Genomic DNA, 27,109 nt, shown 5'->3' with positions numbered 1-27,109 from the left:
AACTTCCAGCGAGATGCTATTTGAAAGTGTGCAAGGTGCAAACATTCTTTCACTTTAGAGAAGGGGAATGGGAAGGGACGAGCACAGCAGCTGCCACGAGCCATATATGTGACAACATCCTGGGAGGGAGATGCTATTATCCCCATTTTGTGGAAGAGTAAACTGAGGCAGACGAGGTGGATGACTTCCCCAGGTCCTGCAGCTGATAAATGTCTAAGGTCATACTTGAACTTCCGGCCAGTGTTCCTAAGTCTGTCTATATCCCGGCCCACCGAGTTGTCTAATCAGCGAAGGCTCAGGTTTACTCTGCACCACACAATATGTATCCGTAGATAGTGCAGCACGGGTTTCAGTTATGTGGGGGAGGGGATGCTTGTGAGTCACTACAGATGTTACATTGTCTCCTTCCTGAAACACGCTGAGCGCAGGGACAGTTTCGTTTCTGAACCTACCCCTAGAGCGCCCGGCACACAGAAGATGCTTAATCCACGCCAGCTGACTGACCAGAACTTCCCAGGACAGTGCAGGGTTTGATACCTTGGCGCGCAGGATCCAACCCTCCTGTTGGGGGAGCCGGCTGTGCTCTGCAGCGCGCCTCGCGGGAGCCTCCGAAGCACTAGGGGGCGGTGAGGCGCTCGCTCGCGCATGCGCGAGCCTCTCTGCTCTTCCTTTCCCCCGCCCCCGCCCCTGCCTCGGTGTCTCACGGAGGGAAGACGTGGACACGGAAGTGGCTGGCGGCGGCGGCGGCAGTGACGGAGGCGGGAACGGCGCTGCGGCTTGCGGCGTCTGTGGTCACTGCATCTTGGACAGAGGGTAGCGGTGGCAGCCCGGGTCCCACGGGTACAAGGAGGTCGCAGGGGCAGGAGCGCGGTGCTGTCCGGCCTTCAGCCGGCTTACGCTGTGCTTGGCAAACGGATCTCCGGCCGTTAAACGGCCGTCTTGTAGAGCCGCGCGGAGCCCAGCGGAGCGCCAGGGCGCGTGCCCGCCGCCGGAAGCTGCCTCTTCGCGCGCCCCCGCCGCCCCTCTCCACTCCCTACATCTCCCGGAGCCATGGCCAAGAGCGGAGGCAAGGGGTCCAGCCTGCGCGATAAGCTGGACGGCAACGAGCTGGACCTAAGCCTCGGCGACCTCACCGAGGTGCCCGTCAAGGAGCTGGTCAGTGTGGGCGCCGCCCCCGGTCCGAGCGGCAGCGGGAGTAGGGCCCTAGGAGCCGGGATGGACACGTGTCATTCGGGGGGCTTGGACCCTCCCTCGCTGGGGCCGCGGAGGCCCCCTGCCAGGCCCGCCCCGGCTTTTAGGGCTATGGCCCTTCTCCAGCCCCGGCCTCAGTTTCCTTTTCTGTAAACTGAGGGGCTGGGACGCTCTGGGATTCTCGGGCTGCGAGACCTCCGAGCGGGGAGGTTCCCACCGCCTCTCCCTCGGGCTCCGGAGGAGCAGGCCTTCCTGGGGATCTGGGTGTGGCTGGTCCTCGGGGACCCTTGGGAATTCTGCTCTGTCGCGGCTACTAGCAGCCTGAGGCTTTGCGGGACCGGGAAAGTTGGGCGGAACTGGCCGCTCGGTCGCACTGCCACCTGGGAGAACGTTAGGACCGGAGGAGACCTTGGGGATCAGGCTGTTGGTGATTGCAGATAAGGAAGTGTGATTGCCCCAGAGGTGGGGATAGCAGTGTTCGAACTAAAAATCTAGGCTTAAATCTGGTTCTACCACTTGTTACGTTGTGTTTTTGTGGAAGTCACTTTACGTTTGTAGGTATCAGTGGATTAAGACTGGCTAAGTGTGACCCCCAGAGTTGCTTTTAACTGTAACATCCAGCAGTTATTTGATTCCTGTTAGAAGTAAAATGTCATGAATTGGAATTTTTTATTTCCAATTTTAATTCAAAGGAGAGACCATTCTCATTTCACCCCCAAACAGGATGGAGTTGGCAAATTGGGCAGGAGTTCTTCATGTCGTTTGGGTATTTTGGGGAAGATGGGGGTCATAAACTTAGATGGAAAAGCATTATCTTTCCATTAACCTTTCATGGAAATTTAGGGTTAACTTCAATTTCAAATTTTGAAAAACAAAAAAGCTTTATTCTGAAGTGGCCTTTTTAGGCTTCACTTGACTGTCAAAGGTGTCCAGGCCAAAAAATGTCAAAAACCCCTGGCCTAGCCAGAAGAAGGGAAGGTTCTGAAGACTTTTTAAGGTGTGTTTCTTATGAATTGTTTCTGAAGTTTTTAAGATCTCTTCTAGTGTCCATGTTTTCCTTCGCTGGGTGCCCTATAGCCACACTTTGCTCTTTCTATAATTTTATAAGTAACTGATGGCTGGCCTCAGTTTTTGTTCTCCTTTTTGAGCCTCCTCAGCATTTCGTTGTAGATCAGTGGTTTCTAGCTCATTACAACTCCCCTATTCCAGAAAATACTCCAGTAGCACATAGATGTCACCAAGTATCCTGACCAAATATGGATTTTATATTTCTCCTCTGCTCCTTTTCTAGGCTGCCCTCCCAAAGGCTACTGTACTGGATCTGTCCTGCAACAAACTGACTTCATTACCGGTAAGAGCTACAAAGGACTCTGGTTCTTCTTGGAGCACCTGGGGGGGAATGCTGCTTGCTTCAGGCTGGGGGATTTGCTATGAGCATAAATACCTGGGAGAGCCAGTGGCTCTATTCAAATATGTGGAGGCTAGTAGTTGGTTTTGGGAGGAGGGATTGATAAGGATAGTCTTTGTTTCATTATTTTACTGAATATATGTAATATATAAGACCCTGTGATATATTTTGCAGAAGTATACAAAACAATAAAATATTTTCTGTCTTCATGAAAATAGTGCTTTGGAAGCTTAGAGAAATTTCTAAGAAATTAATTCTGGTTTTGGTGGGGATAGGGATAGAATAGTCAAAACTTCTGCCCTAAAAAGGTTTCATTTTAATGGAGATGATAAATGGAAGGTTTTAGTTGCAAATTGAGTGAAAAGGTCCCACAGTTCTTAGGGTGCAATGCATCTGATAATGCCTCTTTAATGTCCCTTCTACTGATAAAAATTATTTTGAGATTGAGGAGATGTAATTTGCATTAGGTCTTTCCATGGTAGACAGGTGGAAGTTGTTAAGAATGAGAGTTCAGGTGAACTGCACATATATAAAAAGCAGGGAGTCTTAGACCATGTATAAGAAGAGAGGAGTATGATTTTGCCATGTGGAGTGTATATATACCTGTGTGTGTATATGCACGTGAAGAAAAATCTAAGGAGTTCAAGTGTTTTTACTTTTATCTCTGGCACTAAAGGCTAACAGTGTAGAAGGAGGTACATTGGGGCCAGCAGAGGGTATCTCTCTAAATGATTTATGACTTAAATCATTAAAGCTACCAATTTGAGAATTGGAACAGATTACTAGTTCCTCTTTTGGGCAGATTCAACAGAAGCCATGTATCAAAGCCATTCTTGGGAACTGGCTGAGAAACGAAGAGAAGCAGTAGGGATGTGAAGTTCTGGAAGCTAAGAAATATACTTAACAGGGAAGTTTGGATTAAGATACCAAAGTGGAAGCTGTCAGAAGCATGGAACTTGACATGTACTATGCTTGAATTAGCATATTTGGAAGGCTCTGGGCAGTTTGTGTAGGTTGTAAAGGGGGCTTAATATGGGGGCTCTGGAAAGAAAAGTTAGGTATAAACTAGAGCATATTGAAAGCCAGAAGGAGCTTTGAAGTTGTTCAGTTCTGATGACTTTTGAGCATGAATTATTTTATGATTAGAGTTTTGTGTTTTTGAAAATTAATCTGTCATCCATATGTTAAGGGGGTATTCTTTTGAAATAGGTCAGTTAGGGTAATTATCACACTTGGACACTGACCATGTTAATGAATGGACAAAAGAGATCTTGTGGAGGTAAAAACAGAATTTGGTGATTACAGGTGGCAGATAAAGGAGGAAGGAGTCAAAGATGGTAGATTTTTAGTCTTTAGAGATGGTAATGTAAGTCCTGAAGAGAAGCAGGTCTTCAGGGAAATTGATGAATTCCAGAGCAAGAGAGGCTTGTCATAGAATGGTTTAGTCTGTGGTTGTGTTTTTTTTGTTTTGTTTTGTTTTGTTTTGTTTTGTTTTGTTTTGTTTTGTTGTGGCATTAAAACTCAGGGATATGAGATTGAGTGGATAAAGCTCCAGATTAGGAGATTAAAAACCTGGGGTTTAGTCCTTGCTTTATCTACAATGTGGGCAAGTCACTCATTCTCTTTTTGCCTCAGATTATCCCTTTGCAAAGTGAGGAAAATATTTCATGCCTCACATCACTGAGGAGAATGGAAACAATTTTGTGAATCGCTTTGAGTTCCTAGGAAGAAGGGTATTTTAGGAACAACATGCTTCCTTGGTGGGGACAGGAAAGGATTATTGGGCCTTGGACTCATCTCTGTGGCCACTAGCTCATCAGCTGCCCAAGTAAGAAACTATAATTTGAGACTAACCACTTTTTGTCATCCCATCCAGTCTGTTACCAGTTCCTTTTGCTTTGTCCTTCACAACTCCTCTCAAATCTGCCATTTACCTTCCATTCCTATAAGTGCTAACTTAATTCAGGTCCTAGTTGTCTTTTATCTAGTTAATTGCCAGATTTCATCATCACGTTTAGCATTGATCTGATTGTTGCTTAAAAAAAAAAAGTTGAATAAGTTTTTATTAAACATCTTTTGCATACTTTAATCTTACTAGCCTTTATTAGGTAGGGAAAGAGGAGGGGAAGATATGAAAAATACAGTTCTAGCTCAGTTTGGAGATAGGACATGTACATGTAAATCCACAAAAGAATGGAAAAGATAGTATCTAAAAATGTACTAAAGTGGGGCTACAGAGAAATAGGCACCATACTACATCGCTGGTGGTACAGTAGAGTATGTCAAATTTTTTTTAGACGTTAGGATGAAAGTATACAGCAAGAATTACTACACTAATCACTTTTGAATCAATGATTCCATTGATTTAAGTTTTATCTTAAAAATATAGTGAAAAGTTAAAAACTTGTTTGTACAAAAATATAGTTTTTTAATTGGCAATGGGTAAAAAATGCCTACAATTGGACAATAGCTGAACATCTACAATTAATTTACTGTCAAGAGTTGTCTTTCACTTTTTCACTTTCTCAAGACTTCATGATAACTGCTCATTATATTTTAAGTCAGGATCAGGATTTGGTAGGACTGGAAAATACTTTAGAAATCAATCCTCTTATTTTACAGAGAAGGGAATAGAAACAAAGAAAGTTTTTGTAATCTGTGGAAAGGACACCAAAAGTATTGTGTTTTGGGAGAAAATTGAGATTGGAAAAATAGGATGATAATTGAAATAACTTCAAGTTTTCCTTTGAGCTTTTATGGGGTAACAGGCACTCTTGGGGGATGTGTGTGTGTGTCCCCTACACTGTAGTCAAACTTGGTAATTTGCTATTATCTGAATACACATCTTGTGCTTAAATTCTTCTTAAATCAAAATTTGTCTGAATCTGTTCTTGAAGAATTCATCTTTTATGAGCACTTTTCCATATTCCCAATACTTTCTCTGATTGGCTATGCTCTCTCCCTCCTTTGACCCACTTTATATTACTGTATTTAAACCTTTCTTATAGTACTTGACATACTCTGCATTAAATTGTAGTTGTTAACTTACTTGAGGGTAGGATTGTTTTAAAAAATTATGATATGAACTTAATCATTAACCATTGTGAATATCAGTTTATAAATTTTTTTTAAAAGTCCATAGTTTAACACTCTAGTAACAAAGTTGCCCTCTTTGTGTCCCCCTTCTGAAATTCCAATATAATTTTTAAAATGTTTTATTGATGTTTTTAAGTTAGAGGATTGGGTTTTGCTTATATTTCCTATTTTCTGCCTTATCTTCACACCATAAATGCTCAGTTGCACCATAAATCCAACTATTGATTATTTGAGTTGGAATTCATGAAGCTTTTGAAATTTTGCCTTTTCAGGAAGCCATTCTTCTGTATGTGTAGTTTTCTTGCCACTCTCTTCCCTGTTTAATATCTGTTGGGTTATCTGTACTCTTGGGACAGTCTGATGTGCTGTTAAATCACAATAGCTGACATTTAGAGTGCTTTTAGCTTCATAAAAAACTGACACTATAGCATTTTAATTCTCATTTTATACATGTAAAAAGAATCCTGGAGAGGTTAGGTTACTTGCTCAGGATTACACAGATAATAGTTGTCAGAGGCCAGATTTGAATCCAAATTTCTTCAAATTCCATGTTCATGTTTCTTTCCATTATGCTGTTTTAATTTATTGACGATGGTATGGCCTTCATTGACAATATGTGCAAGGGTTTGACTAGGTCTGTCATTGAAATCTCTTAAGTGTTCTAAATTGTCTTTGGTTTGGGTTCTAGTCTGAATTCTGTGGATTAACACACCTGGTGAAACTGGACTTGAGTAAAAATCGCCTGCAGCAACTGCCTGCCGACTTTGGTCGTTTGGTTAACCTACAACACTTGGACCTCCTCAACAATAGACTTGTCACTCTGCCTGTCAGCTTTGCGCAGCTTAAGGTAATAATTTTCCATAAGGCCAAAAACTGACAAAACGTGTCTTACACGCTAATGTGTTATCTCTGAAGAGATTTTGGCAAAGTCTCTTCTTTCCTGAAGAGGAAATTACTTCATCTGACTGCCTCAGTCAGTTAGAACCCAAATTATTTTTTATCTTTTATGTTTTATTTACTTTGGATGAACATGTTTGTGAATTCTGGCTTACTCTATGTGTTTGTCTCCTCTTTAGAACTTGAAATGGCTAGATCTGAAAGATAACCCTCTAGATCCTGTCCTGGCCAAAGTAGCTGGTGATTGCTTGGATGAGAAGCAATGTAAGCAGAGCGCTATCAGGGTAAGGATGTGGCCCCTATGTTCCATCTTTAGGTATTTCCTGGTTCTTGTATTCCCATAGTATTATTGGCATTTTTTAGTTTTTTCTCTTAAATCTTTTTTGTTGATTAAAGGAATGTGTATAGCACTTTGCAAATCTTAAAGTGAAATATCAGTGTTGCTTATTATTTACCTTTAGTATGCATATTAGACGATAACATGTTCTGCCTTTACTAATATGAAAACTAAAAACACTTCCACAGCCAACTGTCCATCAACACACTCTGCAATTGCTACACAAGGCCACCATCATAGATCAAAGCATTATGCTCTTCTCATCTCTTAAATCATAGTCTGTTGGAATACATGGGAGAGCTGCTGAAATACATGGGAACTACCTAACAGTGGCTGCTTGGAGATCCCATCCAGAATGGATCTCCTCTTGTGAGAGGATGATTCAAGGAGACTGAGAGGCACTTGCTCTTCTCTGACCTCTCTGAGAGGCTGTCACATTATTTGACCTCTTTCTTCTTTCCTCTGCCTCCAATTGATCTCATTCCCAGTCCCTGTGCCTTGCAACCCCTTCCAATGTTACAATCCTCAGCTGTGGAGGCCCTCGGAGAACTGACCTGTCCCTTAACAATAGTCACTGTACTATATTTCTACTTCACAGGCTGGATAGAATACTGTGATTCATACCGCTTGATCTAATTTCTTAATGGTATAATAGGGAAATAATCTACTAATCATTGTTAATTGAGCCTACATTTCATAGTGATGGTTTTAAGTTCCATCATTTCTATTCATTATCTTACATGAACTTCTGTGCTGTGGTTATAGTTTATATGTCCTATAACAGGAATTGAGGGGATGGTAGTAAATTTAAACACCTAAGAGTCTAGTGTTCCAGAGAATTTGAACTTTGGCTAACTTCTGCTGAATGTGCTTGGCTCTTCTCCAGATCTTCCTGTGAAACAAGCACCTGTTGTTTGAATAGTCTACTCATGCATTAAACTGTACTTCCCTTTCAAAGGGTTTTAGACATATTTGAACTTAGCAAGTTTCAGTTCTGTGTCATATAGTTTAGTATTATTTAAACTCTGGCCCCTGGAACATGCCAACTGTTTTGAAGGAATTATTTCACTGTATCTGACCTCCTTTGCCTGTTTTTACTATTTATGGTTAGTTTTGAGATACCAAGACTCAAATTCTTGACACATTTCAACACATTTGAAAATAAGTGTCCAATGTTGTGTTTATCATGGTAAAGTGTAAGATCATGCCCAGATATGGCAACAAAATATGGAAATATTCATTGTATCCTAACATCTAACAGTTCAGATTTTACTCCCTTGTTTCATAATAGACAATATCTTCTTTAAAAAAAACCAAAAACAAAAACCTCTTCCCTCAGCATCTTACATGAATTTGGAGCAGTCCGTGTTGCTTTCAAATGTCTCAGCTTATCTGGAGCTGATAAGAGCTTTCAGGATGAGGAGTGAAATGAAGCTGTGTTTCAAGGGAATATTTCCTTTGGCCTATATCTTTTTTTTTCTCCCCATACTATAATGAATTAATCAATTATCTTGTCCAGCCATGATTGGTTAGGGTGCAAGGACAGGAATAAAATTTCAACAGGTCTCAAATGCTTAAATGCTAAAAGGGCATGTAGAAGTTTGAAGATACTGCTTGTTCAACTCTGGGACTTAGTTATTTTGAGCTAGCATAGTTAATTATAAGAATTGAGTTCTTTTTTGTGGTAGCAAAAAATTGGAAACAAAAGTGCTCATCAATTGCTGGATAATGGATTAACAAATTGTGGCAATGTAAGGAAGAATATTATGTGCCTTTAGAAATTGCAAATAATGGGCAGCTAGTTGGTGCAGTGGTTAGAGTACCAGCCCTGAAGTCAGGAGGACCTAAGTTCAAATCTAAGACAGTTAAAATTTCCTAGCTGTGTGACCCTGGGCAAGTCACTTAACCCCAATTGCCTCAGCCAAAAAAAAAAAAAGAAAAGAAAAGAAAAAGAAAAGGAAAGGAAAGGAAAAAAAAAAAAAGAAATAACAAATAGGAATTCAGAGAGGTGTGGGACTTTTGTGAATGGGGGTATGTATGTGTGTGTATATTACACACTTTGACAGTGTGAATATAACAAAGGAAACTTAACACTTTTTAATTTTAATGACTAAGCATGATCCAAGGAGACTATTGAGAAAATGTATTTTCTGCCCTTCATCAGAGAGCTAAGAGACCATATTCCATGTCAGCTGTGATCAGTATGTTGGTTTAGTTTTGCTGAACTGCTCTTTTCATATGTAAATACTGTAGTACTGACTCTTTGCAGGTACTGCAACACATGAAAGTTGTTCAGGCTGATCAAGAACGAGAGAAACAAAGAAGGCTGGAGGCTGAGAGAGGTCAGTGCCTATTGTTTTTTAATGAAAAAATACTTATTAAATGCTTATTATGTACCAATCATTATGCAAGTGCTAGGAATACTACATGTGTATATGCTAGTAGTGACTAGGGAAGGGAGTTTTGTTAGGTTCTGGAGAGATAAGAAATGGGGGAAGAGACACCAGGAGATTGGTAGCATGCTAGATGGTAAGAACTAGATGAGATGTGAGCATGGTCTGGTGCCTTGGACTAGTCACCAATCACCAGGGTTGGGCTCTGGGGCTAGATTTCTGAAGATGAATGGATTTAATTTTTCTTGGGATTGGGGATATGGATTTTGAAATTTTCTGATTTTAAGACTTCTTCCAGATTTTTGTCAAGTCAATTTATCATTAATTATTGATATCTTTAGCAAAAGTGATATTTTCTGAATATCAAAAGCTAGAAAGCAGCAAGGTAAATAGAAGTAGGTGGGTGATTCCTCATTCAGCTTATAGAGAATTTTGACAAGTGGTTGTGGGATATATATGTTTTAACATATAATTACAGGCATTCTCTGATACATGGACTTTCTCACTTAACTGTTCCTTACAGAGTGCTGCTGGGTTAGGGGATAGATTTGTTCTTCCTTACTGGCAGGGCTTTTTGTTTCTGGGGTGGTAGGATTTTGGTAGAGACTTTAAAATTCAATACGCTTCTGTGGATCACCTTGGGATTTAAACACTATTGTTTCTGAAGAAAAAAATGTTCTGTATTCTAGGGAGCCAACTGAAAAATAAAACTTGAAGTGATTGGTTCATAATTTGAGGATTGTCTGTCTGAAATATTTTGTGCTGGTCTCTACATGTTAATTGTAGACCAGAATTGTAGTATAAAAGTTACCCCTTGTCAAATTTAACTGTTCATTAACTTTACTTTATAAATCAAATATCAGAATAAAGGACACCACCATTCAGCCTGTCTTTAATTTCACTCCCACTAGATGGAGTTCTTCTTGGAAAATGAATTTGATAGGTTTGTAGGAAAAACTTAAGGGACGTCAGATCATCTGGTCCACTCATCACAATTTACAGAAATCCTGAGGCTTAGATTTGCTCAACAAGCAAACATAAAAATGGCTGGGCTAGAATTTCAAAACCTATACTGTTTCCATTACAGCAGTGTAAGGGAAAGTAATTATTTCTTGAACTCTTAGAAATAGAGAAAAAGCGTGAGGCCAAGCAGCGAGCCAAGGAAGCCCAAGAACGAGAGGTGAGAAAGAAGGAAAAAGCAGAGGAGAAGGAACGTCGGAGAAAGGAATATGATGCTGTCAAAGCAGCTAATAATAAAAAGGAACAGGAGAAAAAGCCCAAGAAGGAGACACATCAGCCTGCAAGTATGTTATCACAATTTTGCAGTGAAAGTGATAGCTCAGAATTGTCTTGTATGTTCAGTGTCAGGAACTACATCTGTTCAGCTAATGAATTGTAGTTTGGAAGTGTACCGTAAGGATTTGTGCCTTAGGAAATAACATTTTCTGTATAGTAATCCAGACCAATATGTTCAAATTCTAAGTCAGTCTCTGACTTGGTATATTTTGTGTAGAGAAACTTTCATCATCAAGATTATATATAAACTTTCCTTCAGATTACTTTCTCTTTAAAAAGCCAAATGAGGGGAAAGTTGAGTCTATGATCCTTTTGAATATATCCAAGAAACAATCTTAAGCACTTTTCCTGTTACAGCTTTCTAAAAAGTGTTATGAATGGACCAGCAGAATATGATTCTGGTATATTTTTGAACAGGGTGGGGAGGATCTGTCCACTATCGCCTTCTCTTTTCTAATATGCTTTGTCATTCCAGAGGCCAAGTCTAGTTCCCGCTCCGTGAAGTCTCGCCCTCAAAAGCATTCCTGGTCCTGGGCTTTCTTAAAGCTGCTGCTGATGGTGCTCCTCAGTGCCACAGGAGTTTTAGTTGCCTGTCAGGTGACGGATCTACAGTGGCAGCCTTTCTGCATCAATGTGAACACCATCTATGAGAATGTTGTCCATGGGCTTCGTAGCCATGAAATCCTGCAGCGAGTCTTACAGCCAAACTCTCAGCAATAAGTATGTTATCGGCTTTGGCTGCCTCGTCATCTGTGGAGCCAGGATTCCTATGGAATTGTCTTCTGCCAGACACTACCTTTTATAGCATTGGACCTATTACTATATCATCACCAACTGGCAATTAATTGGTACCTGAGACACCCATTTTTATGTCCTAGGAGATCCATGTTAGAATTTGCCTCTGTTCCTTATGCAAGATTCTGTTCCCTGTAGATTTAGAAAATGAGAGGGGGTGGGGATGGGGGGGAGCAGTAGCCTGCATGCCTAAAGGAATAAGCTAGAGGGGAGTATACAAATGTTCCCCTTTTCTAATGCAGGTATCCAAAGCTATGTAAAGGTGAGGCATATTTTTACTAAAAGTCAGCTGTCTCCACATTTATATTTTTGTATGTCACAAATCTATCCATTCATAACTTCCTGGGCCAGGATCTCGCTGACAACAAAAACCAGATCAGGAGGCAACAAATGCAAAACTCACTGTCTGAGATAAAATACCTATTTTTCTTTTGTATCAGACACTAAAGCAATTTGGTAATTACAAAAATAATGGATTTTTTTTTTTAATAGCTGGATTATGGATCTTGACAACATATAATGTCCAACCCCCTGATTTTGTAGTGGCATAATTTGTGATAGCCTGAATCTAGCTATCTCAATCCAGTGTTGAGAAACTTTTCAGCACATCCATATAAACTCAGGAGCCTAGATAGGAACATGGCCTGGCTTTTAGTACTGAAGGAAGAAATCTTTTACTTCTCAGTGGCAATCTAGAATTAGTTTTTATATTCATGTAGACTTTAGCATTCCTGCCACTTCTAAGAAAACTGGGATTGCCTGAAGGTTCTAAGTATAGGCAAGGCATCCCCATGTCAGAAAAAACCTTTTGTTGCTGTTGTATGATGGAGGACTATTATCTACAGCATTGGTCATTCTTAATTGAAATAGATGCTACTTTACTGGAGCTAAGATTTATAAATCAAATTCAAATTTCTGTTTTCCTGCCTCTTAAATAGCACAGCCTTTTAATAAGAGGCATCAGCAATACTGTGCAAAATTAATTTTTTGCATATTAAAGCCAGAGAGCCAGTTTAAGCTAGACACGGGGTTAATTTTGCTTTAGGCCTTTTTCTCAGGGAGAAAGAAATTATTGCCCCTTGATGATGCTTATTCACTGGAAAAATATCTGATTTAAAAAAAAAAAAATCTCTCCTGGGACAACAGGAGGTTACCACCAATTCCAAGGACAGAACACAAGTATTTTAGCACAGTGATGTGGAACTGCCTATCTGTCAGGGCTTTCCTAGCATTGAGAAAACGATTTTTTGTTCCTATTTTCACTATTTTTATTTGAAACACATGTCATGAGTGCTAGTAGAAAATTACATTTTTTTTTTTTCCTTCAGGCACTGGGACCATTTCTATAATTACTTTATTGTATAAGCATATAACTAAGCAAGTATACAGAGTTATACAGTGGATCCACCCCTGCCCAACAGATAGGGATTTCCATTCCATGTTGTGACTTTCTAAAAGGTGAGGGGATTGGTTAGAGTGAGCAAGCCCACAAACCCACCAAGAGCTTTAACTCTCCATTTCAATCACAATTGTTAGAATTTCTTAAACTTTATAATGGACTGTTTCTAGGTTTTTATAATTGTTATTAAAATAAGTGTCTTGTGGGATCTTTGATCCATTTGCATGTAGGTTTTAACTTTTTTCCTAACTTGATGGGTAGGGAAGAATTTGATAAATTGACAATGGGGAACAAGTTCTCTCTAGATTAATTACCCTCCTGTATTTAGTCGTGCTGAACTGACTCAATCACTGCTCCCACTTGTTTCTGTAAGAGAATACTACTAGAGTTTTTTTCAGCCATCCATTTTGATTAGGAATCATTCTGAAACATCCAGAGACAGATCTGGTTGTAAAGTGGTCATCTGAAAATAGATGCGCCTAGAGAGCTCTGGTCCAACCCGGCGAGAAGTAGATGTTATACCTTCCCCTCTGCGCACCTGGATGTCTGCAAGCAGATTGTGACATTCTTGCTCAGATAAACACTTCTGATATGCCTAAAAAAAACCAATAAATGTTATCTAAATACCTTCAACAAATTAGCCCTTACCTCAGTGACTGAGAGCTGCAGCTTCTTTTTTTGGAGGAAAAAACAGCTCCGTTCACAATAAGCTGGTTTTTGCCAAGCTACAACTTAAATAGCCGTCACCCCTTTTTACAATGTCAGTGACATTAACAAGGTCACATGGATAAGTCAAGATTTAAAATCCTAATTTCTAGTAGAGAATGAGAAATTTCATTTGTGAAGTTAAAATAAGGGCAGATTGTCAGCCTAACAGTGATGTCAAACTTAAAATGTAGGATGCTACAATGTACTTACTTGTAGGAGGAGCCGAGGTGAGGGATAGACAGTTACAATTGCATTGGCGATCTCCAAGCTAACTCGGTTTAGCTGCTGAATCTGCCGCCTCCAGACCAGGGCAAGTCCTTTACCAGAGCAGTCCACCTTCACCCCACCAGCCCAATCACTCGCCAGACAGAAGGAAAAATTAGTGCAGTCCCGAGATTTCCTATAGATAACCCAAATGAACATAATGTAGCTCAAAGGAACAGTATGCTAAAAAGCCATCTTCTCTCACCAAGCTCCCCAAATATCAATTTAAATCAACCCCAACAGAACTAATTTCCAAAAATCTCAATTTCCAGCATGTAACATCAATACTGAGCTTATCTTAGCATTAAATAGTTTTAAATTTTTGTTATTAGGCACACTGAAATAAATGGGCAGGCTGGGACTTAGAAGTCTTGCTCTGAAGAGATTTTAATGGGCAGGCTGGGGTTGGACTACTGAATCTCAACTACCTCATGGGAAATTTTATCCAACTCTCTTCCAAACAAATGAAAAGAATGTACTTTGAACATACAGGGACTTCAGATTCTCTTCCCAAGAAAATCAATATAAATATTGCTGCTCCACTATTTGAGAATAGGGGAATTTTCCATGCATTTTTGCTGCTGGGCTTACATGGAGTGTTAAGTTGGCCTGGGCATTATCTTCATCTTCAGTGGCCTAAGAGCACCAGGATCATGGGAAAAGGATGTTTTCTTTGAATACAAAAATGTGGATAGGCCCAGCACTGAAGTTTGTCCTTACTATTACTTACTTGAAGGGTGCCTCAGCCACAGCCTTGGTGAACATACAGATGAAGTCAGCCAGCTCCTTCCAACTCTTCAGGATTCTAATCTGGGCTTCTGTGTGAAGCTGCAACTCTACCAAAGCCTAGAAAGCACATCAACAAATGAAAACCTGGGGCAAGGAAAGTAAGACAAACAGTGTAGGGCAGCCTATTCTCACTGTTACTTAACATGATTCAGAGATCCTGTTACCTAAGCAACGCTCAATATAGATCCTTAGGAAGTAAATCTGTGGCAAAAACTTCCCTTTTTATATAGCCTACCAATGGAAATGGGTTCCCATTTTTTATGTGACAAGTTTAGTAAAGAGGCAGCTCTACTTACCATTTCTATTGCTACCCTGGACGGTGTTGGAGTGAATTCTGTGTTATTTGGTCTCTTCTGATTTACCTTCCCTCTGGCTTGCTCTCTGTTCACCATGACTCCCCGCTTTTGCCTCCTCTGGGGTTTTGAAGAACTAATAAGAAAAAAAAAAAAAATGAAAGGATGGTGGCTCTAGGCCTAGTTCTGCTCAGTGGGAGTAACTGAGGGGAAACTCCCTTCTTTGTTGGGTGGAACACCACCAGAGATGTAGCATGTACATTATTGATGGATTTTAGTTAGGGAAAGAATTCCAGTTCCCTGGCCCTTAAAAATTATCCCAGAGCAAATCCAAACCTAAAATATTTTTCCTGTTCCACGACTGCCAGGGACAGAGTTTTCCCTAATGTTCTTGCTGTAACCCAAGTTACAAAGCTCTGCAGAGTTTCCTTCTGTTCAGGGTTGTCCTAAGTAAGAATTAGGAAATAGTAATTAGTGTAATTGCAATGGTGACTTCTGCTTTTCCTACTATGGTATTGCTGTTCTTAGCCAACCTGCTTTGAGTTGGAGATCATTGTCATAAACTCGTTTTCCTGGAGCAGCACCAGAACACTTGGCTCTTCGGTCAAGTTTCCTTCTCCAATCTGTCAAGAAGGAGAGGATAGTGAATATGCAGGGATTGGGAAAGAAGTAGAATGTTTAAGTATCTAGTAGATGACCCACCCAGAAAAGTATCATCTGTCAAGATTATATATCACATTAAACTAAATATAAAGCCATACATCATGCTTAAATCTGGTGGTTCTAACATTTTAAGTGCACAATATGCATTCGTGTTTTCAATAACAGACACCACTCAAATCTTTATGGTCTCCTTATGCACATATAATAGCCACTGCTTAACGACAGACACCTCTCTCCCATACATAAAGCATTTGGGCTACTGGAATCACTAAGTAGGGGAGGTATAGTTCTTGTTTGAATGTTCCCAGAAATTGCCTACAGTTTTGCCAAGTCCTTTAGAACTCAGATCTTAAGGCAGTCAATCACCTCTCCTGAATCTCTCAAAATGTTACCCTCCTACGATAGGATTTTCAGCCTTTATTTACAATGGAGTAAACAGCTGTCCTAGAAGTAGAATGAGAGGAATGAGGATGATGCATCTGTGTTAGCTACCTACTTAGCTCCCTGAAGTTCTAAAATTCTAATATTTTGTCTTCAACCCAAGGTTGTAGGGGGAAGTCACATTTTTTCTTTTGAAATGAGATTTCTCCATCTTAGAAATTTTATAAGCCAAAACTAGGCTCATATACTTAAGCTGACTACATGATTTGGTACTGCTTAGAGTTAGATCTAGATCAGAAATTGATTCTGGAACACCTGGACAGGGAGATTCTGGGAGCTATCTCAACTGATAAGATTGAGGGAGGCCACATTTTCCATTCCTACAATGATGATTGCATTTTGTCCCATTTAATGGAAGTGCCAGATTATAACTTCTACTCCAAATCATTTCATTACCTAAAGAAACTATGAAGAACTCCCTATTGAATAGCTCTTTACATGCACCTCATTTTTTTTGGTGCCATAACAGTATAAGGAAAAAGTGTGGACTGCCTGTGAAATGGAAGTACTGAATTGGTTGGATGAAAAAAAAAATTCCCACATAAATGACAGAGTAAAGTCATATAGAAAATCCCAGGATCCTCATAATTAAAACAACATTCCATAAACTGATTTTTGAATTTGGTAGCAAGTATAAATAAATGTGTTCAATCACAAAGTAGTGGGAGAAAGGTTTTGGTTTTTTGTTTTTGCATAAGCAACATTATTTCTTTAGAAAGCCCTCATATTCAGATATTGGAGTAGAGTACCACCTGGTGGACAAATTACAATATATTCCCCCCATTTGGTTAATTGCACATTTTTAAAAAGCAAGAGAATGAGCCAGGTGTAGATGGGTGTAGCTAAGGCAGAGCCAGGGATCCTATACCTGGCACTTCTGTCATATAACATCTGTCATATAAAGGAGTATGGAATAGCAATACTTATACTGTAAGAGACTTGAACATTCTCATACCTGGTCATACTCTTAAAATCCCAGTGACTGAATTGTAGATCATCATCCAGACTCCATTCCACATACCTCCCACTTTGCTATTTCTTATTCCCATGCCCCTCAGTTCTCCCACTCCAAAGTTTCATTGTGATTTCACCCAGCTCTTCCACTGTGTCTTCTGAAATGCCTTTTCCATAGGCAACAAACTTTTCCTCTCTTATTCCTTTCATTTACTAGTTTTTTCTGAAACCTAGCTCTTTCTTGATGAGACAGCCTTCTTGGGCACTCTTCAATCATTCTTCTCTTCCCAACTCTGTGCCTTGTCATGGCCCTCTCCCTTGCTTGGAATCCCTCCTTACCTCTATCTCAGAGTCCTTCCTTTAGGCAACAAACTTTTCCTCTCTTATTCCTTTCATTTACTAGTTTTTCTGAAACCTAGCTCTTTCTTGATGAGACAGCCTTCTTGGGCACTCTTCAATCATTCTTCTCTTCCCAACTCTGTGCCTTGTCATGGCCCTCTCCCTTGCTTGGAATCCCTCCTTACCTCTATCTCAGAGTCCTTCCTTTAAAACATAGTTCAAGGTAGGGGAAGAGGAATAAGCATTCCCCTTTTCCCCCTTTCCACTTCTAAATTCTTCCACTTCATCACTCAATGATGTAGCTTTGAGATTCATGCTATTCATATAAACTATCCCATCAAAATCCTGATAGCTATTGTCTAGTGTCCCTTCTCTCAATGAGTTCAAAATCTAGCTTATAATTTCTCTTCAATTCCTGCCCTCATACTAGGGGACTTCAACATATATATTCTCTTTCAAATATCCTACTACTCAATTCCTCAACCTATTCACCTCTCATGAATTACTCCTCTCTCTCACCTTAGTCATACACAAAGATGGTCTTACTCTTCATCTTGCCATCATCCCCAAATGTACCAAAGTTTTTGAAATCCCTCCATCTAACCAAATCTACTGGTTCTTCAACTCTCCCTGTCTTCTTTTACATAACCCTACTGTTCTCCCACACTATGACCTTCAATCCCTCTCAGGTTTCTCCCAGACTATCTCGCCAGCACTAGCTACTTCTTTCTCTTCTCCCCACTTTTACCCTTTGGTGAACCAATTCAACCTTTCATTGTCCTCTTCTCTTGGATTTCTGATTATGCCCAGCCAAGGTTCTTCCTTGGATCACTCCCAAATATTTCTATGCAAATAATGCTGAATGAAGGTGGAGAAAATCACACAACTGTTCTAAATGGATCCACTACAAATTCTTTTTACACAATCTGAATTGGATCCTCACTGCTGCTAAGCAATTCAACTTTCACTTTCCATATTGGCTCTTCTAAACTTTTTCATGGCTCCCGTTTCCCATATTGTCAATTGAGAACCTTGCTTCATACTTTACAGGAAAACAAACAAACAAACAAATATTAGATATGAGTTCCCTTTTCTCCCCCCTTCTTCATGTCCCATCATTCAGATGCCTTCTGCTACTCTGTCCTCCTTGACTCCTGTCTCATATGATAAAGTGGCCTTCCTCCTTCTATTACCCCTTCTATTTGTTCAAGCACTTACATTCCATCCTAAATTCTCCAAGATTCACCACTCTATTATCCCCACCTCTTTCATTTGTTTTAAATCTCTCTTTAATAGTTTATCTTCCGTTTCTCCCATTCTTAAAAAAATACTTACTTGATCCTTCCATACCCTGCTATTCTCATATGTTCTCTTTTGCACTCAAAAAAGCTATCTACAATAGCTGCCTCCTTCCTTCTTTCATACTGACTTCTGACTTCCTTTAACTAAAATCTCACCTTCTACAGCAAATCTCACCTAATCCCCAGAGAAACTCTTTTATTTTCAATTTATCCTGTATGTAGCTTGCTTTGTATATATTTGTTGTCTTCCCCCATTAGATTGTAAGCTTCTTGAGAGCAGAAACTGTCTATTATCTTTTGTATCCCCAGTGCTTAATATAGTGCCTGGCACACAATAATAATGTTTATTAATAATATATTTTATAAATGTTTATTGATTCAATGACTGAAAAGGCTGGAACTTAGATTTCAGTGGTAGGTTACAAGCAAATCCAGCCAGCAAACAACTTTCACCAAAGTAGACCAGCTACTCATTTTTACATAACATTCTTAAAGAATTGACAGAAGCACTGAGAGCGTAATGAAGAGGTTAAGTGACTTACTCCATGTCACAGAGGGAGAATGTCTGGGGTCATATCAGGTCTACCTGACTCTGAGGCCAGCTCTCTGTCTACTGTACCTTCTGAAAGAGCAGAGGAAGGAAAAGAGGGAACAGGAGGCATGATGGGCCCAAAACCAGAGAAATGTGACAGTCTAACTTGAGGGACAAAAGTTATTTATGACAAAGGACTCTGGGAAGAATACAAAAACTTTGGAAAGGCCTTTACCTGAGACACATTGGCTCTCCTCTTCCAAGTGATGCTACATGGAATGGTCTGTGCCTCGACTGCACAATGACACTCCATAGCTTGTAGAGCACTGAGGACCTGCCCACCACCTTCAAGCTGTAAGAGAGCTACAGTAAATTGCAAAGTGCACTGCCACAATAGGGTCAAGAGAATAGGCAAATTCAATGTGAAGTGAAGAAAAGGCAAAAATACCTGGATCTAATACAACTGTGACGTATTTCAGACACTCCTCTGGCTTTTGTGCTTTTAGCATATTGGCCAGTGCTTTCTTCCTCTCTCTCTCCTGCTGTTTCTCCTCAGTTTCCTTCTGTTTTTTGGGGATTTGGAAATTTCCCCTTTCTTTCTGAATGTATCTGGTTTTTTTCTGGGGAGGTGAAGGCACTGAACTTTCCTCTGTGGTTAATAAATTTCTACTCTGCACTGGAAAGGCAGATGAGAAGGTTGAAAGATGATTACATGATTCTTCAACAACAATGTCCCTGTTATTCTTTGAAGCATCTTTTACTGAGGAAGAGTTAGAGAGAATAAGGGCCTTTGGAAAAGGCTGTTCTTCCCATTCATCTGCTGTTCCTTTTTTGTGTTGATGGCCCAAAGCACATTTAGTTTGGGAGCTTGAATCATGATGACTTGATTCTTGTGCTTTAGAAAAACTATTTGTTATTTTGCACTGAAGTCTCTGTACCAGGGGAATAAGTTCCCCTTCCTCTTCGCTTTCACTACTTAACACTGTAACTGGCTCTTTGGGGGAAATAGTTCTGGCTGCCTCTTGCACTGCTGGCAGTTCTTTTGACCCTGGAAATAAAGAGGAACATTCAGCATCTGAGCTGTGGACCACAACTTGGCTGCTCTTTGTTAAAGATGGCTTCTGTTTCAGAAAGGTAAATGTTGGTAACTCCTCAGAGTCACTCTCACTGGTATCCAGTGGTATCCTCTTCAGATCCATCATTAAAAGGCTTTCCTGCAAAGAGACCACTGTGAGGGAGATACAAAATACAGTGTCTGATTCATTCACTTATGAGTCATTTCAGTTATAGGTCCCATATACAACTTTGTATTGAACATAGCACCTAGAAACTGGGCAATACTAGTACTATTAGCCCCCATTTTACAGATAAAGAAACAGACTCAAGAAGGTTGAAATAACTTTCCTCTCATTCACATAAGTTGTAAAAGAGCATTCTGGATGTAAATCTCTCCCTTCTCCCCTCTCCCTCTCCTGAGGCACAATTGGGGTTAAGTGACTTGCCCAGGAAGTGTTAAGTGTCTGAGATCACATTTGAACTTGGGTCCTCCTGACTTCAGGAGTGATGCTCTATCCACTGCACTACCTAGCTGTCCCTAAATCTCTTTTTACTAAATTAATTTTAATAAATTAAATTTACTAAATTACTAACCATGGATAGTATTGGAAATCACAATTTAATGAGAAGGGGTAAGATACCTGTCCTATAGACATTTTTTTCTCCTGAAAAGCTAGTGGGAATCGGGGGAAGGCCATAGTGGAAGCCTTAAAAAATGAATTAATGTGGTATAATGGAATGAGCACTCAACCTGGAAGCCACCTGACTTGGGTTTAAATTTTGATCCTGTTCCTATCTCCACCACTTTCGGTAAGTTATTTCACCTTCCAATTTTTGGCTTAGTGTTGATTTGTTTTATTTAAACATGGCAGCATGACAGCGTTATTTAGAAATGCCAATGATATTTTAAAAGTATTAACATAAATTGTTTTTTAATCCTGTAATTCTATGACTGAAGGCATCATGAGGAACAAAGCAGCAGACATCAAACAGGTGAGATGGGAAGTTTGGCTGTGCCATCTTGGGCAAGTTACTGTATCTGAGTTTCCTCACTTGTTAAATGCGAGCCACTGGAGACTTTGAGGCACAGTTCATAATTTAGGCCTCAAAGGGATCTGAAAAACCATCAAATCAAAACTCGCTATTTAGAGGGAAGAAAGTGATTGGCCCAGGATCTCATAACAATTAAATGTCTGAAAAAGCATTGAGTGCGCAATATCCTGACTCTCACTAAGTCGAGTACCTTGTCTGCTACGTGGAATCTCGTGCTCTTTTCTAGATGCAAGTGGAATTCCAGTGGAAAGGGATTATTGGATTTGGAATTACCGCACTCCACAAGAACTAGTGCTTCTCTGAAGAAATGTACTACTCAGGAAGTCACCCCACCGCCACAAGTCTTGCCCCTTTACCAGGCATAGACGGAAGCCACCCCCCCCACCCCCCCCCACCTCCGCCCTCCCCGCGGCGCTTGCTCTTTGTTCTCTAGAGCCAACTCCCAACGGGCCCGGCAATGCCTCCCTTCCTTTTTTCCTGCACTACGCAAATCTACGCTGCGTACTGCACTACTCCAGCTCCTTCCTCCCTAAATTCCCGACAACTAGCCTGCTCTCCGTTTCTAGCTCCCAACCTTTAACCTCCCGACTCTGTGCCCCTCCCTTGCTTAGCAGCCCTCCCTACCCGTCTCAGAGTCCTCCTTCCTTTAAGACGTAGTTCAAGCATCATGCTTTGCAAGATTCCCACCCAACAACTAGTGGCTAAAAGAGTTTGTACTTAAATACTTTGTATCGCTAATGAAATAGACCAAATGTTTATTATGCTGCATGTATCCATAACGTTCCCGCTGTCTCCTCCGTCAGTGTAAGCTTTTTTTGAACAAGGATTGTTTCATTTTTTCCATTCGGGTCCCCAGCGCTGAGGCAGGTGCCCCGCACATAGTAGGCGCTTCATAAAATGCTAGTTTTGTTGGTTATAAAACGCTTTGTTTTTTTTAAAGACTTCTCTCGCCGACTTCTCCCAGGGATGGGACTTGCTCACTCTGACTACCCTCAGTACAGCTGGGGGGATGGGGGTCTCTTTAGCTCTCCTCCCTTTCTGGGAGTAGCGAGGAGAGCTGGGGGGAGATCAGGGATGTGCACAAGAGAGCAAGGTTCCCCGCTCACCTGAAGGATCTCCTGACTTCGCACGCGCGCAGACGTTTCAAAAGTTCCGAAATATCGCGAGACCCGGAAACACCGCTACCGGAAACGGAAGTGGAAGATTTTTGCGACCGGTGGCGTTTAGAGAGTAGCCATGGCAGCGTTGGCGCTGCTGGCGTCGCTGGCGCAGAAAACAGGCCCCGTCTTGGCGAGGGGAGCGGGTAATTGGTTTTGGCTCACCTCCTGGGGAAGGGGCGAATGGGGTTGTTGTGGAGGTCCATGCCCCACGAAGGCCACGGCAGGGGTTGAGGAAGCCGGGTTTAATGCAGGCCACGTCACCCTCCTCACCTTAGGAAGGACGGGCGCACGCGTCACGTGATTAGTGGGCGGGAACCGCTGCCCCTGTGGCCTTCCGTTCCCTTTCTGGTGGGGGGGGGGGGCGGGGCTTGCGTAGCACCTAGATTTGGGGGAGCCATTCCTGATGTCCGCACCCTGTGAGCTCTCCTGCACGGCTGTGTTGTATGGCTGCCGGGCTGCGTGTGGAGAGTTGTGTGCAGTTCCACATTTAGGAAGAACACTGAGTACAGTCTATAGGGAGGGGAGGATAGAGAGATGATTGCCCATATCGGGGTCAGAGGAAGGAGCGGGTGACGTTTGGTCGGAGAGAAGACTTAGTGGGAAGAATCGCTGGCTTTTATTGCAGAGTATCGTGCTGCATAGAACCTCGACTTTTTATTTTTATATATTTTTTATTTATATTTATTTTCTATATTTCACAGTGCTTTGCATAGAGCAAGCATGCTGGGTAAGATGCAAAGTTTGGATCCTGCACAGAAGGTTATGTTTCAATACTTACTGGGTTCTCTAGTTACCAAGTGAAACGCAGAGAGTACTCTAAGGGGGATTCACGGAGGGGAGTGGGAAGAGCCTTCTTCTAGGAGATATCATTTGAGTTAGGCTTGAAAAGACAGTTCTGTAGGTTTGAAATTTAAGGGCCTTCCTATATCAGTGCATATTGGCACCTTTTCCGCAGTTTACAGCCTGTAACCTCTAGGCTAAGTAACTTGCCTGGGCTCATACGGAGTGGAACTTGAGCCCAGGTCTCTTTCTGATTTTGGATTCCACAATGGAGTTCTTTATCCATGATCTCATTAACCTAAGTTAAAGGACATTCTAAGCCTATTATAAGCTGAAGGAAGACAGGAAGTTGGGTAGATCCAGAGTTTGGCTGTGACAAGAAAAGTTTGACTCCCACTAGTTATGTGATAAAGCTAGGTCAGGATTGTGGGGTATCCAGAGTACTGAGCAAAGTTGTTTGTACCCCATGCAGAACAATGCGTTACAACAGGCCAATTGACTGCTGGCTAGACATTATAGGGAAACAAGTTAGTTGTCATATAGCAAAGCATAAAGGATTTTCTTGTAGAACTTTAAAACTGGAGCTTTCTTACAAGTGGAACAGTCAGTCAAGAACTGTTTTATGAAGTAAAAAATTCATTGTCCCTGGAAATAGTCAGGAAGAGGCTTGTGAGATGGGTTTTATAAAAGGCATTCCTACATGACAGTAAAAGTTCAGATTAGACCTCTAAAGTCCTTTCTAGCTCTAAAGATTTCGTAATTCTGCCTAGCAAAATTCTCCGAGCCTCACTATGATATCTCTGCCTTTAACCCCTCTCCGGTAAATCACTTGTTTATCCCTGAGGCCTCACTGGGTCCTAGTTACATAATATATACCTCTGCCCTTGGAAACAGCATGGGAGTTAAAAACAGGACCCTGGGCTTAGCGTGCTGGCTTACTGTGGGTATATCACTTAAATTATGTAGAATCAAGAAGTTAAATTATATAACCGCTAAAGCAGGAGTTCACAGTCAAAGGTTCAAAAAATGTTTTGCTGGCTGTATTTCAATAGAATTGGTTTCTTTTGTAACAATATATTTTTCTCTTTTTAAAAACATTATTCTTAGAAGGGATCCATAGACTTCACTAGATTCCTGGAATCCTTTATAGAAAAAAAGGTTAATTAACCCCCGTTCTTGAGAGATTCATAGAAGCATAGATCTAGAAAAGGACCTTAGAGCTTTCTAGCCCAACCCCTTATCTTAGATAAAAGGAAACCATGGTCTGGAAAAGTCATAGGATTATAGGATACAGTATTGAAAGGAATCTTAGAGACTTGAACATAATTTTTCAACATTGACCCTAAGAAAGGAAAGGGAAAAAATAAATAAATACTTGACCACACTGCTGAGGGAAATTATCAACAAGGTTCAGAAGCACTGCTTCAGGGTAGAGTTCACTCCTTAAACTATGTCTTACTCAAGATGCGGCCAAGGGTTCTTTATTCTGTAAAACTCAGTTTATATCTAAACAGTTTGGGAGAGCTTGGGGTTTAGATCAGCTGCAGATTGAACTAAGTGATCTAATTCTTTTCTGTCATAGACTACTTGATTGTAAAGAGAACTCCTTATGTATCACAAATTGCCTTGAGAAGAGACAGGAGGGAGGGAAAAGAATTTGAAACTCAAAATTTTAAAAAAGGAAAGTTAAAAGCTGTTTTTATACGTAATTAAAAAAAAAAGACTACATACGATTCTAAATAATCAGTAATCATCTCTAGAGACTCTGAGGTAATGATTACCAACATTGAGTTTTTGATATCCAGGGTACTGCAAAATTTGCAAAACAAATTACTTTAAATTAACTTTTATTTTAAAAATAATTGTCAGCACTTGTGATGGTGGTGGGAAGAGAGTCACAAAGTCAAGCTACTCCAAGAAGATTAGGAATTCCTATATTAGGAAGAAGGAAGGGCCCAAGGACCTACCAGTCTGAAATAGCCAAGAGCTAGAGTTGAGGGCTCCTTTAGACAAGGCTACACTTTTTAGCTTAAAAAGCAACTAATTTGTTTTTGTGTGTGTTTTGTAGAATTTTCTAGATGGATGGTTCAGTGGAACCAAAGTGGGTAGCTCTGTGGGTGTCCTGTTGGCACTGTTTTGTCTCTTTCCTCATTCTCAAATAGTCTGTGTTCTATCTTGACAGGGTTGGATGTACCCAGGGCACAGAGTGTTTATTTTCTTTTTCTTTCTGTTTATAGACTCCCTTTAGTGTTTATAATCCAGACAATATAAGGTATTGGTTGTCTTCTGTCCAGGGACAGCCAAGGGCCACAGGACACTCCCTGAAAACTAACACATTTGGTGCCATTTCTGGATCTCCTAACAGAACTACTACTCCACCTACTGCTCCTTCTCAACACTGTAAATGCCTTCTTTGAGACATGGTTTCTCAAGGGACAGTTGATCTGTCTGGGTTGCTCTCCCCCTGAATAACATTTCTTGTCATCTCTCCACAGTTACTGCAGGGCTGTCTCCCCCACAGGTCATGGTTGCCTCTGTAAGATATGCATCCAAGAAGACTGGAGGTAGCTCAAAAAATCTTGGCGGGAAGTCACCAGGCAAACATTATGGTATCAAGAAATTAGAGGGTGAGTGTGTATTTCAGGGTGGTCCCCTCTCCACTCACCCTCTTGTTTTTCTGAAGGGGAATGATGAAAGCCCCATGCTTTGTACTATGAGCCTAGCACATAAGGGTCCTCTTTGGAGCCTGCCTTTGGACAAGGCATGGGGAGTCAGTGCCATATGACTGGAAAAGGAAATTCTCCATGTGAGTGATCTCAAGTCACTTCTTTTATATAAATACCACATTGTGGCAGATTCAGAAGTTGATTTAAAGCACTTAGATCATGATGTAAGGATTCATCATTGTTCCTTAGGAGTCTGAATTAATGCCTCTTGTAACCATTCTTCCTCCTTGGTTCAATGTTTCAGGGTCCCCCACTGAAATCTTTCTCTGTTTTAGGTCAATATGTTCATGCCGGTAACATCATTGGAACTCAGCGTCAGTTCCGCTGGCATCCAGGAGCTCATGTGAGTTTCCCTTTGGTCCTCTCCTTTTGTCCATAGGACCTGCTTTCCTTCCTTGAGTTCAGAATTTACCCCTGGTTAGTTTTCTTGTATGAGATAGGTTTTCCTAGACTTAGGCAAAGATATTGTTGAAGGAGGAGAAATTTGCCGTCTTTTGAGAGTTAGCACCACTCTGGAACCTTTTATTTTCCATAGTAATTGAACATACTTTACAAACCTAGCCCTTGGTGGTGCCCACTTTATCCATCTATCACATTATTAGACATAGAATCAATGGTAAGGCAGTAGAAGGCAAAAGAAGTTCGGGCATTAGAAAATAGAACCTGAAATTGAACTACCTAACTTTCTAGTATCTCCCCATTCCTATCCTAGAGACTGCTTCCAGTGAATAGAATAATTATGGAAAGTATTCCCTAAAGCCCCAGGAGTTTTTCATCTGTCCAGAGATCTCCTAGCTATTCGGCTGATAAGGTTTTATGTGTTCCAGGTAGGACTGGGTAAGAACAAGTGTCTGTATGCCCTAGAAGAGGGCACTGTCCACTACACAAAGGAGGTATATGTGCCCAGTCCCAGCAATCCTGAAGGTATGGACTTGGTCACCCAACTGCCCAAGGGTGCTGTGCTATACAAGACTTTTGTCCATGTTGTCCCTGCCAAGCCTGTAGGCACCTTCAGATTGGTGGCTATGCTCTGAGCTTTTTGACCATGTCATTGGTTGAAAATAAAATCATAATGCCAGAAGGAGATCGAGCTAGATGCCAAGGAACCAGGGTGGAAACAAGTCTCCCTGAGAGAGTGAGTTTGGTTGACTACAAACACAGAAGAGACTATGTGAAGCAACCAGCCAAGGAGTAATGAGGGTGGACATATTTGAGGTCCAAAATAAAATGAGTTCAAA

At 40.9% G+C, this 27,109-nt stretch overlaps 3 protein-coding genes across 7 annotated transcripts; 2 read left to right on the top strand and 1 right to left on the bottom strand.

Moving 5' to 3' along the window:
* Positions 1 to 609: 609 nt before the first annotated feature.
* On the top strand, positions 610 to 13,031 carry LRRC59 (leucine rich repeat containing 59). The gene is made up of 7 exons (XM_074261733.1): positions 610 to 1,155; positions 2,483 to 2,542; positions 6,384 to 6,542; positions 6,772 to 6,876; positions 9,199 to 9,271; positions 10,447 to 10,626; positions 11,094 to 13,031. Exons 1-7 carry the CDS (start codon positions 1,051 to 1,053, stop codon positions 11,336 to 11,338), a joined length of 927 nt encoding a protein of 308 aa, XP_074117834.1. The 5' UTR covers positions 610 to 1,050; the 3' UTR covers positions 11,339 to 13,031.
* Positions 12,751 to 22,638, bottom strand: EME1 (essential meiotic structure-specific endonuclease 1). Of its 5 annotated transcripts, none has more exons than XM_074261729.1 (9): positions 22,312 to 22,638; positions 19,545 to 20,144; positions 19,332 to 19,459; positions 15,400 to 15,489; positions 15,203 to 15,312; positions 14,870 to 15,002; positions 14,515 to 14,630; positions 13,731 to 13,920; positions 12,751 to 13,407 (listed from the first exon to the last, which is right to left on the bottom strand). In XM_074261729.1, exons 2-9 carry the CDS (start codon positions 19,603 to 19,605, stop codon positions 13,231 to 13,233), a joined length of 1,005 nt encoding a protein of 334 aa, XP_074117830.1. In that variant the 5' UTR covers positions 19,606 to 20,144; positions 22,312 to 22,638; the 3' UTR covers positions 12,751 to 13,230. The 5 variants fall into 5 exon arrangements, with proteins under 5 accessions (XP_074117830.1, XP_074117828.1, XP_074117829.1 ...); XM_074261727.1 differs by having other exon boundaries at positions 13,103 to 13,407; positions 19,545 to 20,310; positions 22,312 to 22,447; XM_074261728.1 differs by having other exon boundaries at positions 13,103 to 13,407; positions 19,545 to 20,324; positions 22,312 to 22,370.
* Positions 22,390 to 27,109, top strand: MRPL27 (mitochondrial ribosomal protein L27). The gene is made up of 4 exons (XM_074261734.1): positions 22,390 to 22,508; positions 25,641 to 25,772; positions 26,147 to 26,214; positions 26,699 to 27,109. The coding sequence occupies exons 1-4, from the start codon at positions 22,442 to 22,444 to the stop codon at positions 26,903 to 26,905; spliced, it is 474 nt and encodes a 157-aa protein (XP_074117835.1). The 5' UTR covers positions 22,390 to 22,441; the 3' UTR covers positions 26,906 to 27,109.

The sequence above is a fragment of the Sminthopsis crassicaudata genome, chromosome 4 (genome assembly GCF_048593235.1).
Source record: "Sminthopsis crassicaudata isolate SCR6 chromosome 4, ASM4859323v1, whole genome shotgun sequence".
Taxonomy (NCBI): Eukaryota; Metazoa; Chordata; class Mammalia; order Dasyuromorphia; family Dasyuridae; genus Sminthopsis; species Sminthopsis crassicaudata.
The sequence above is the reverse complement of the archived record's forward strand: the minus strand, read 5'-3'. Positions and strand labels throughout refer to the sequence as shown.

Coding starts and splice junctions, on each gene's coding strand:
- LRRC59 (XM_074261733.1), top strand. CDS start 1,051: ATGGCCAAGAGCGGAGGCAAGGGGTCCAGCCTGCGCGATAAGCTGGAC. Junction 6,877..9,198: donor GTAAGCAGAGCGCTATCAGG/GTAAGGATGTGG, acceptor GACTCTTTGCAG/GTACTGCAACACATGAAAGT. Junction 10,627..11,093: donor GGAGACACATCAGCCTGCAA/GTATGTTATCAC, acceptor TTGTCATTCCAG/AGGCCAAGTCTAGTTCCCGC.
- EME1 (XM_074261727.1), bottom strand. CDS start 20,298: ATGATGGATCTGAAGAGGATACCACTGGATACCAGTGAGAGTGACTCT. Junction 19,460..19,544: donor CACAGTTGTATTAGATCCAG/GTATTTTTGCCT, acceptor AATTTACTGTAG/CTCTCTTACAGCTTGAAGGT. Junction 15,490..19,331: donor GGAGAGCCAATGTGTCTCAG/GTAAAGGCCTTT, acceptor CCTTCTTGACAG/ATTGGAGAAGGAAACTTGAC.
- MRPL27 (XM_074261734.1), top strand. CDS start 22,442: ATGGCAGCGTTGGCGCTGCTGGCGTCGCTGGCGCAGAAAACAGGCCCC. Junction 25,773..26,146: donor TGGTATCAAGAAATTAGAGG/GTGAGTGTGTAT, acceptor TCTCTGTTTTAG/GTCAATATGTTCATGCCGGT. Junction 26,215..26,698: donor GCTGGCATCCAGGAGCTCAT/GTGAGTTTCCCT, acceptor TATGTGTTCCAG/GTAGGACTGGGTAAGAACAA.